This window comes from Primulina huaijiensis, chromosome 9 (assembly GCF_012295235.1).
Source record: "Primulina huaijiensis isolate GDHJ02 chromosome 9, ASM1229523v2, whole genome shotgun sequence".
Lineage (NCBI taxonomy): Eukaryota > Viridiplantae > Streptophyta > Magnoliopsida > Lamiales > Gesneriaceae > Primulina > Primulina huaijiensis.
Window position 1 is genome coordinate 21,345,950 of NC_133314.1, and position 11,876 is coordinate 21,357,825.

The window sequence follows — 11,876 nt, forward strand, 5'->3', positions numbered from 1 at the left end:
TGTGATACTATATGAAGATAATGCTGCATGTGTTGCTCAAATGAAAGAAGGATACATAAAAAGCGACAGAACTAAACATATTCCTCCTAAGTTCTTCGCATTCACCAAAGAGCTTGAGAAGAATAAATGTATTGATGTTCGTCACATTCAATCAAGTGAAAACTCATCAGATCTCTTCACAAAGGCACTTCCTACTACAATATTCAGAAAGCATATATATAATATTGGGATGCGCAATCTACTAAATCTGTGAAGAATTGTTCGTGTCAATATGAGGGGGAGTTTACGTGACTGCACTCTTTTTCCCTTACTATGGTTTTTATCCCAATGGGTTTTTCCTAGTAAGGTTTTTAACGAGGCAGTATAAAAACACATAATGAAGACAATCATTATGATCATCATCACAAGGGGGAGTGTTGAACAATTATTTAAAAATGTGAAAAATATTTGTGTTGAAAATGTGAATGTTGAATGTTGAAAATTAGGTGTTGAATATTGAAAATTAGTGTGTGATGATGTAGGTAATGATGTATTTTATTTTTGGATTATTTGTAAAAATTTTCTATAAATAGATCTCTCATTTGTGAAGAAAATCACAATTGAGTTGAGAGAAAAATATTATAAAGTGTGTAGTGTGATAATTTTGAGAGTTTGAGATTTTTACTTTTACCGTAAATTTTTACTTTTTCACAACATATTATACACGATATTATTTTTTGGACGAAGGAAAAAGAAAAGAGAAGGAAAGTATAAAAAAATAATAAAGAAAATTACCAATCTGTAGTTGGAAAAAGGAGAGTGACACGCCGTCTTCGAGTCTTGACCGTGAAACTTTTTCAGTTTATATAGAGAGAGAAAACTTGCCGGCATTCATCGTTTCTATCTAAAAAAGATAGGATTTGTATTTCTAGAGCATCATTATTTTAGTTAATTTTTATTAAGCGTGTTGAATAGTCAATACATAGCTCTTTAATTTTATTCAAGACCCAGTCTTTTTCATTGTTCCCTGAAGAATTTTGTGGCAGATAATCAATCCGAGCAGACTGTATCTGGGATTGTTTCATATTTGTTCAAGATTTGAATTTCGAGAATCTGGCAATTGATCTTCTTTGATCCGGTACTAAAGTTTGGTTCTTTTTCGATATACTGTTGTGCGTGAAGCTATTGCGTAAATTTATATGGTTTGTGGTTTTGAGTTGTTGTAGAAGCTGAGTTTTTTTGTTTCAAACTCCGGGCGGTGTTGCATGAGAGTATCGAATTATGTACTGAATTGGGTCTTGGTTTATGTGATTGGATTCGCCTTGTATGATGCTATTTTCTTCACGTGTTTGTGATAAGTAAGAAGTTTTGAAGGATTGTAAAGTGGATTGACTGTTATTTACGAGTTTGGAAGAGGGGATTTGTTTGTTATCGGTGAAAAACTATGGGTTGTGTGTGTGGTAAAGCTTCTTCAGTAATCAAAGACGGCGAGGAGAGCCCAAAGCAGAGAGAATTGATCAGGAAAACATCAGAATTACGTGTGGCTCGAGCGATTTCCTCAAAAAGAGAAGAGAGCTTTCGTCTGAAGGAAAACTTGGAGAATCGTAGTGTAAGAATTGGATTGATTGATAAAAAAGTAAACGGATCAAGAAGGGTGAGAGATGATTACTATGACAAGAAAAGAGAGGCCCCTGAAGCTGCGAACAAATTTCCTCTAGTGGCAAATATTCCTAAAGCTGTAGAAGGAGAACAGGTTGCAGCTGGATGGCCATCTTGGCTCGTTGCGGGAGCAGGTGAAGCTCTTCGGGGATGGGTACCCCGGAAAGCAGATACTTTTGAAAAGCTTGATAAGGTAAATATTTTGGTCTTCTTGTTGAATTTATTATAAGAACTGTACTTTTTTATTTTGTAAATAAAGTATGATTTGAATACTTTTTCTAAATCAAACTAAAGCATGTAGTTAAGCAAAAATTCGAGCGTTTAAAGGTTTTACCAACTAAATTGTTTTTGATGTATGCTGGTCTTGTTCTAGTTAATGGTTACCTGGGACTGTTGCAGAGAAGTATATCCAAAGACTGCATCCCAGAATGAAAATAGTGTGCATATTACAAAGTTTTCAACTTTTTTATGGCAAAAAATCTCTTCCACTCATATACAAGGGATCGGCCAGGGAATTTATGTTGTATCTTTATGTGATTTATTTTGGTTATTTTGTAATAACATTTTTTAATTGCAGATTGGCCAGGGAACTTACAGTAGCGTGTACAAGGGTCGTGATCTCCTGCAAAACAAAGTTGTTGCTCTTAAAAAAGTTCGTTTTGATAATATGGATCCAGAAAGTGTCAAGTTTATGGCAAGGGAGATTCTTATTTTGCGAAGCCTTGATCATCCAAATATAATTAAACTGGAAGGCTTGGTCACTTCAAGAACATCGTCCAGTTTATATCTTGTTTTCGAATACATGGAACATGATCTCACTGGACTCGCTTCACTTCCTGGAGTCAAGTTTACGGAGGCTCAGGTAATTTTCAATAAATTCTCTATCTTGTTTCTTTGCCTTAAATGCAACACTAATTGGAAAAATTGTTACCTTGGTTTCTGGTTTATTTTCAGGTGAAGTGCTACATGCAGCAGCTGTTGTCTGGATTAGAACATTGTCATAATCATGGTGTCCTGCATCGAGATATTAAGGGTTCAAATCTTTTAATTGATAATAATGGCATCTTGAAGATCGCAGATTTTGGCTTAGCATGTTGTTTTGATAGTCGTCAAAGTGTTCCATTAACAAGCCGTGTTGTGACTTTGTGGTATCGGCCACCAGAACTTTTACTTGGAGCAACTCAGTATGGAGTTGCTGTGGATTTATGGAGTACTGGCTGTATCCTTGGAGAATTATGTGTCGGCAAGCCCATCATGCCTGGTAGGACAGAGGTATTATTCGGAACAGGGCTTTTATCATGCGAACTCATAGTTGCAGGATACTTATATAGAGAATTTAGTACATGTTTTTTCTTTTCCTCAAATACGGCTCATTCCTTTGGCAGTTCTTTTCATAAAACCTGTCTTTTAACGTTTTAGGTTGAGCAATTACATAAGATATTCAAGCTTTGTGGTTCTCCCTCCGAGGATTACTGGAGGAACTCAAACTTACCTCATTCAACTGTGTTTAAGCCAGTTCAGCCATATAGACGGCGAATTGCTGAAACATTTAAGGATGTTCCCGCTGCTGCTGTGAGCCTCATGGAGACCTTACTCTCAATTGATCCTTCTGGTCGGTTTACTGCCGCTAATGCTCTCAAAAGTGAGGTTAGTTCTTTCCCTTTCTCCCTCTCTCTCCCTCTATATAAATATATGTGTATTATATATGTGTGTGTGGATATATTTGCCACTATCCTAGAATCATCTATGGGGGTTGGGATACTAGTTAGCCGATGCCCCTTTGTCCAATTTAGGATAAGGTCTTTAATTATGGATATCATATTGTGCTCTATGTTTTTATGTTTATTCTTTTTTTTACAGTTCTTCTTGACAAAGCCATTTGCTTGCTCTCCATCAAGTTTACCAAAGTACCCTCCAAGCAAAGAAATAGATGCAAAACTACGGGAAGAGGAGGCAAGAAGGTGTGTGCTGTGACCTTATTGCGTCTTCTATGTTGGCTACTTATTTGTAAAAAATGAGTTTCTTTAGTTTTGAACTTTTGATTTATTGCCAAATAAGCCTTCTAAAGATACATTTGCACTAAATGGGACTCTAATTAAGGGAGAAAGGACATTGTTACTCAATTTTGCTGGCTTGTTAGCTTGTTTTTTGAACTTTAATTTTACAGGCAAGGACTCTATGGAGTTAAGGGACCAAGGGGTGCAAATGAATCCAAAAGAATGAAGGAATTGCAAGCTGCTCCAGTACCCGATGCTAATGCCGAGTTAGCAAGATCGATGCAGGTATTTGGTAGATCCAGTCGTAAACTCAATTTGGCAACTTTGTCTTCCTTGAACTATTCTATTTTTGGAAACCCAGAAATCATTCCACATATTTTAAACAAAATTTAAATTTACGTTTGAATCTAAAGCATTGTTTTGGATGCTAGCGCTGCTGCTTTAATTTTCCCATCCCGAATCAATCCTCATACTGTGTTGTGAAGAATTCAAACTACTGCAGCTTCCTCCTGAACATATAATCACAACTAGTCCTCTTGGCACACAACACTAGCATATATATACTTATACATTAAATTTCATTGTCCCATTCAGTGTTAATTCGAGTTTTATTTTTTTAATCTTATTTTAATTTCATAAAATAATATTAGTATGGAGAGGTATTTTTGGGGAAAAAATTGGTAGTATTTGAGACCAAAAATACCTAAGTATGTCTCCTATGAGACGTCTTACGGATCTATATGTGTGAAGTGGGTCGATCCGGTCCATTTTTACAGTGAGAAGTAATATCTTAATGATGAAAGCTCGAGTCTTTTTCTAACGAGCTTTTTAGTCTTCGCTATTTGCTCTCTGTTATCGTGACTGTTATCGTGATATATGAAGCTTCAATAGTTTTTGGATAGCACATACTGGAAATCGATATTATGTTTATGCTTGTCTTCCGGTTCACTCTTCCCCAATCCCATTTTTTCCCTCATTTTTTCTGTGGCCTGATAAATCGGAATCTGGCATTTTTTTTTGGCTTTATTTTTTTCCCAGAGGAGGCAAGGCCATCCTAATTCAAAAAGCCGAAGCGAATTGTTCAACTCTCAGGAGGAAGAAGTTGCTTCGGGTTTTCCAATTGATCCCCTGCAACCTGTACAAGGCATAATACAAACGAACAAAGATCAACCACAGAAACATCCAGAAAGATATTCTCATTCAGGGCCCCTTGCCTCAGGAGTGGGGTGGACGTACTCGGGAAGGAAAAACGACGATATTTCCACTGGTTCTAATAGAAGTGATTTATCTGCACTATCAGGTTTGGTAGCATCCAGGGCTTTTTCAAAAGCTGAATCACGAGACAAGTTGGCTTCTTCACATGCAGAAGCTGCAAGTCAAGTAGGTAGACTTTCGGAATCATTTGGAGTTCCAGCGAGGAAACAGGATCGAAAACATCCCATGCGTATCTTTTCTGGCACTCGACATATAGGAAACGGAAGAGCTAGCACGAAAGAACCAGTTATGGTAAGTTTCAGCGCTCAACTTGCATATTAGCTTATTTTTGCCTTGTAATTTCGGCATCTTTCTACTTCTGCCCTAACTAATAACCTTATTCCCAGTAGCTTCATGTTTTTGTATAGTGTCTAGAGTTGGTTGGAGATCCAGGAATTCGGGAGAGGGTTGATTTAATAGATTTAAGGGAGAAATATGCAATTTTTACAAAAATTGTGCATCGCCCCCCTATTCCTGCGGGTGTTGATCTGTTTGGCTTATAAAAGGCTTTCTTGTATGCTCTCCTCAGGATGGACATGGCAACAAAGAGGGAAAATATCATTTCTCAGGTCCAATACTTGTTCCTTCAAATAATATAGACCAGGTTCTCAAGGAGCATGATCGCAGGATCCAAGAAGTCGCGCGACGCTTGAGGCACGAAAAAGCAAAAACTGGTAGATCCCGGCCTCAGTAGGCACGCATTTGAAGTTTCATCCAGTTGATACCTGGAATATAACTAATTCAAGATAGAGAGGATGGTTTCCTCCCGTGTATATATTTTAGTGTAGAGTTCTTTCTACTGAAGATTAATGTTTCAAAATTTTCAGAATCATCATCAAATCTTTGCATGAAATGGAATCGCAACATAATTGCAATTTTGGTTTTGTATTTGTAGAAGATTTGTCATTTTAGTTCTATATGTGAGGAGTATTCAAATGTAGCCCCTTTGTCTATCCTATAATAAACAAATTTGATCATATTATCCGAAAATTCCTTACCTAATACGGACATTTTAGTGGTAATGAGAAAAAATTACATTTGCAAACAACAAATTTCTTTTAGTTATAAAAAAATTATGCATGTATAAATAATATATTTGGAAATTATACATTCGACTTGAAATTATCATGCAAGATTTATTCACTTCTATTGCAGTGTCACATGAGTTTCATCGTGGCTCCATTGTTGCACTGTTTGAAGTCTCACAAACGAGTTCCTTCATCTTTCTTGACATTGTTGTTGCACTCAAAGATAGAGACAACCCTTGTAAGAAATCATAAAACCATTATAAAATATGTCACGACCTCTTCGCCCAGTGACATAATAGGGAGAGGTCGGAAACCCCCTCCCTCTCCTACGTATATAATACAAAAATGCACCAGAGCTACTTATTTCTTGACAATTAAAATTTAAATGAATACATTTCGGTTAAAATAAATTTTAAGCGAAAATGAAATCAAATAATTTCCTAACGATTCGGTTTCTGTTCCACTTATATATTATAATTATAATGTGGTGAGGCCTAACCTTGTCATGCAGAATCTGGATCGTCGAGTTCCCATGGATCCATGTCGACGAAGCAACTTAACGAGCCGATGGAACCTAGAGTAGCCATCTACTTCATTTGCTATAACCCACATCCAGCTTTGGTCCCATTTCTTGAACTTCAAGAAGAGGTCGATCGCTTGTAACGGACGGTTGAGTTCGCTTTCTTCGCGAAAGGGATTCCTTCTTTTGCTTGATGTTCTCAAGTTTTGAGCTTCATGGACTCTGATGTATTCCGCGGCTTCGCCTATTAATTTTATCCTCGAGTGTGAACCTCTCCTGCATTGATCATTTCACCATCTCATCGTCGAATATATTAATATATATATGCAATATGTGGGTAATTCAAGATTAATTTGCCTTGGAAGTATCATCTAGATGAAGAAGAGAAAGAAGCTGGGAGCAAAGAATCTTCATCCCATTTCTCCTATTTTTCTCTCTGATTTTCCTCTCAATTCTTGGAGCAATCCTCCGGGATGAACGCATTCTCCATTTTTCTTGATAACACTAAATGTCATGAGTTGGGATCATGCTATTTATACTGTTGGGATGGATACGAGTGCGTCAACTGGGATAGATATTGAAACTTCAACAAACTGACGAGTGCGATTATGTCACTCTCATATTTCAAATTTATTTTAATTTTAGATCATAAACGGATTTTTTTTAAAAATATTATAAATTAATAAAACCATTGTAAAAATGTGACAAATAGTAAAAATTTGTAAAATCAGTACCATTCGAGATTTACTGTCCCGGATTCAAATTTTTTATTATTTTTTTTTTAAAAAAAAGAGAATCCGTGCCAGACTGGCACGGATTCTAAGACTCCGTGTCTGTCCATATATCGGCGATTGATTATGCAAAACCGTCGCTATTTTTCAGAATATTAAGAGGTAACAATATTTTTTTGTTTAGTATATTTTATATTGTTCGTTTATTATACCAGTTTTAAGTTTTAATTAATAACAATAGTTATAATATTAATTGTATTATAAATTACGGAGGTTAAAATTACGTGAAATTTTATGTATAATATATATATAATTATAATATTTTTTTTGACATCATATATAATTATAATATTTTTTTTGACATCATATTTAATTATAATATTAATTGTATTTTTTATTACGGAGGTTAAATTTACGTGAAATTTTAAAACTTATTCTCAATTTGTTTTTTTATATATTTTTTTATTTATGTTAATGAGTGATATATTTTAAGAAAAAATGATTTAGTGGAAAAAATAATTATTAGTGACAGGAATTAGCTAATAACCAAACTAAAATTAATAGTAAAATTAAAAAAAATGACACGTATATATTATTTTATAACAAGTAGTAAATCTCCCGGATTAGGTTAGAATTGTCTTTATTCTTATTAATAATATATTTATTATAAGTATATTATTACGAATGTATTTATTATAATTAAATGTTACATATTATGAAGCATTATTGTTTTTTAAAGAAATTATTTAATTACAGTTATTAGTTTTATTACGAATTTGTCATCAACAAATACGTTTTTTTTCGAGCCAGAAATTTTAAATAAATTTCGTTTAATTTAAAATATGTAGTTAAATTTTGTTGAAAAAAAATATAATATTTGTTAAGTAATGATTTTTTGTTTGCAAGATGGGTGAAAATACGGAGAATGTGTTGTATTTGCGGATGAAAGAATTAAGCGAGAATGAATGAATGTGAGGAACAATTATTTTCGGCGATGATGAAAAGAATACCTGCATTTCTACTTAAAGGAAGAATCCGTGACAGTCTAACAAGGATTTTTTGAATCCGTGCCTTAGCGACGGTTTTTGGTTAAACCGTTTTGCACAAACAGTCGTCGATCTCCCTTTATTTATTTTTTTAAAAAAAATTAAAAAAGTTAAAAATCCGGACACACGGATTGGACACGGATTCTTAGAATCCGTGCCAGTCTGGCAGCCCCACTTTCTTTTTTTTTTTAAAAAAAAAAAATTGTGAATCCGGGACAGGAAGTCCCGGATTGTACTAGTTTTACAATCTTTTACAGTTTGCCACATTTTGACAATGGTTTTATTAATTTATAATATTTTTAAAAAAACCCCGTAAACAGTGGCAGATATATTCTCTTTTGAAAGGAAAACAGAGCATAGAAAACATTGTGTTAGTTGTTCCATATCGGTTGAATAAATAACCTGGGAGTTGCATATATGGACTTGGACAATCCTCCTCCTTTGAGCTAGATTTTAGGGTTGAGTTAGGTCCAAGTTTCAATCTTAACAGGTATCAGAGCTCAGGTTCCACCGTTATGTGATGGATTGTCCATAATTGGGCCACCTGTTCTGCCCATATTTGGGTCATTTGTAAACTTCACGCTCCAGATGTTCATTCCTGGGCATGAGGGAGTGTGTTAGTTGTCCCACATCTATTGGATAAATAACCTGGGAGTTGCATATATAGACTTGGACAATCCTCCTCCCTTGAGCTAGCTTTTGGGGTTGAGTTAGGTCTAAGTTTCAATCTTAACACATTGCAGTCGGAATCTTAAAAATATAAGGTTGGTTTGTTCAGTTTGACCTTTTACAAATTTGTAGTTAACGATCAACGCACGCCGTACTTTGGTACCATGATCCATTTGAGACCCATCAATACCCGACTCTCTCTTTATCTTTCACGGTAATTTGATTGACATTAATTTTCATGTTTTGGCTGACAATGAGTCAAGATTTAATTTAAGGGTTAATTGAGATTCAATACCTTTTGTAAATAGGTTTGGGTTTTAGTACCTGGAGAGAGAAATTTTCTTTAAAAATACCAAAATTGCCCTTTACCTCCTATTTTGATTTTAATTGATCCTCGCGCTTCTAAAATGGTATCAGAGTTTAAGGTTAATTTATTTCAAACAAAAAATTTATTCAAAGAAACGAAATGTTTGAGGAGGAGAATTTCGAAAATTATGAATCCGAACTTAGGTTCGAGAAAAGTAATTTACAAGAATTATTCCAATATTTTGGAATATAAACAAGAGAATCTAACTACTGTTAGATATCAGAAAAAGAAAGGGAAGCATCAGCACCCTCAGGTAAACTTATGATTCAATCTAATAAGTTTATGGAAATTATACCAGATTCTTCTAAGCTCTCTTTAGATCTTAGAGAAATTCAGAAAACAGTACAAAACTATGGCAATATGCTATATTTTGTACCACAACGAGTTGAAAAAATCCTTGAAAACCAGGAAGAAATTCTTGGAATATTAAAGGATATTCAAACAAGAATTCAGAAACTAGAACAACAACCAGGTTCTAGTAAAAGAACTTCAGGAGGATGGTTACCACCATCATTTGGTACTGAACCTTTGTTACATCAACAAGGAAAGGCCAGAGTGGTGTCAAAACCTTTGACTGAAGAAGAAAAGATGATCAATCTAATTAAGTCTGTCTCAGAAAAGAAATTAATCTGATGACAACTTTAGAAAGAATTGGTCTAGAGGATCTACAAGAGCTTGCAGAATCTTTCGCAAATCTCAAAGTTGTAGATCTAAAGATGAACACAGCAGGAGGTGAAACACCTGCTATAACTTGGTCATCTTCACAGGAACCACCAAGGGTAAGTGTGGGATCTCAAAATATACACATGAGAGAATCTCAAACTGATTTCCATACTGGTGGAGGTTCACACCCTGCGGGAACAAGGACAAGGAGAAATCAAATTCCCTTGCACCAAACCCCCTATGGGAAAACTGTTTTAGATCCTATACATCCTTACGGGGTTATGCTTAACCTTGATGTATTAGATTTCAAAAACAGAGAAGAACTCATAGATGATTGGACATCTGCTATGAGAATTGCAGCAGGAACACTTGATCTCAACAGAGAAGGATTCATTAAACTCCTAGAAATGAGTCTTATGGGATCAGTGAAAATTGCTTGGGACATGACTTCAGTGGAAACTAAAGAGTCGGTCCTAGCCGGAGAATCTCTAAGCGAGATAGCCGGAAGAATGGCTACCCTATTTAAAGCACAATTTATAGGGGTAGACTATTTTAATAGTCAAGACACAGAGAAGAGGAAAAAATATACTCAAGCTCTGTATAGTCTTGAATTACATGACATCTGTTTAGTAGATGAATACATTATGTTATTCACTAAATATAGATGGAATTCAGGAGTCGAAGAAGACATAGCTATGCAGCTTTTCTTCGCAAAAATGCAAAGTCCCTGGAGAGAAATGCTCATAAGGGAATATGTACCTGGAAATCCAGATACATTGGCACGAAGAGCTTATTGGAAAATTGGTGGAATGGTGCCATTTGGCAGCATTACAAAAGAATTACAAACGATTAAGGGGTATTAACAAACGTACTCCTTTGTGTTGTAAGGAAAATGATCTTCCAACAATTATCGGAAGTAAACCACAAAAGCATAAAAGGAAAAGTTTCAGGACTCATCCTTATGCTAGAGGTGGAAGGAGTTCTTGGAAACCAAGGACAGTATGGTCTAGACAAAAAGCCAGATCTTACAAATCTGGACAAAGAAGCGGACCATCAAGGAGTAGGATATCCTCCCAAGCATCGAGTACATCTCGGAGCACAGGAAGAACACCTACAAAGAAAACTTTCAGAAGGGCTCATACACGAGCTAATGAGAGTTTTAAGGACTGTAATTGCTGGACATGTGGAGCAAGAGGACATATCTCGACTAACTGTCCAGAAAATGAAAAAAGAGGTATTAAACGCTTCGATCCAACTCCGGATATTGAAGAAGCAGTTTATTACCAAGATCTTATTCAGGTATACCGATTTGAGGACATTGCCTCAGATGAGAGTATATATGAAGAAGAAGAAGTTTTAAGTCAGGGAGAATCCGATGGAACTGAATCGGAATCTGACTGAAAACGAGGTGTTTCGACACGAAACACATGAGGATTTGTCTGGGTTCTTTAGCCAGACAACAATATCTAATAACATGGTTCAAAGAATCATGAAAGAAAATCCTAGTCTACAGAGATACCAAGGATTCTCTGCAGGACAGGTAGAAAAGTTCTTAGGAAATCTTGGCCTAAGAAACAGAAAGCATCATCTAATCTATAAAGTCTCCAGAAGGGAAATGGCAATCCCAATGGAACTTACGGGAAATAGAATGGAGATGCAATTAATTCCTTCTGAAGAAATAAAGGAGGAATTACAAAAACTCAAGATCGAAGTAGCAAGGACTATGTCCTGGATTCATATTGGAGCAATCCAAATTATGATAAAAGCTACTTTCAAAGAAGGTATTGATTCACCCATTGATATTGCTATATGCGATAAAAGAATGGGGAACCTTCAAGATTCAGTACTGGGAACTATCTCAGGAAATCTCTGTGCAGGAAAGATTGTAGGAGTTATCTATCCACGGATAGCTTACAACCTGGCAGATCGAGATTTTAGCCGAGCCTTGACATTACATCAAAAT

The 11,876-nt window shown here is 35.5% G+C and overlaps 1 protein-coding gene and 1 pseudogene across 1 annotated transcript; one reads left to right on the top strand and one right to left on the bottom strand.

The window, feature by feature from the left end:
* The first annotated feature begins 821 nt into the window (after positions 1 to 821).
* On the top strand, positions 822 to 5,829 carry LOC140984301 (probable serine/threonine-protein kinase At1g54610). Its single transcript, XM_073451601.1, has 8 exons — positions 822 to 1,831; positions 2,216 to 2,500; positions 2,593 to 2,910; positions 3,058 to 3,285; positions 3,499 to 3,599; positions 3,806 to 3,920; positions 4,674 to 5,141; positions 5,419 to 5,829. Exons 1-8 carry the CDS (start codon positions 1,424 to 1,426, stop codon positions 5,581 to 5,583), a joined length of 2,088 nt encoding a protein of 695 aa, XP_073307702.1. The 5' UTR covers positions 822 to 1,423; the 3' UTR covers positions 5,584 to 5,829.
* Positions 5,830 to 6,321: 492 nt separating this feature from the next.
* On the bottom strand, positions 6,322 to 6,920 carry LOC140983962 (uncharacterized; annotated as a pseudogene).
* Between the last annotated feature and the right edge of the window lie 4,956 nt (positions 6,921 to 11,876).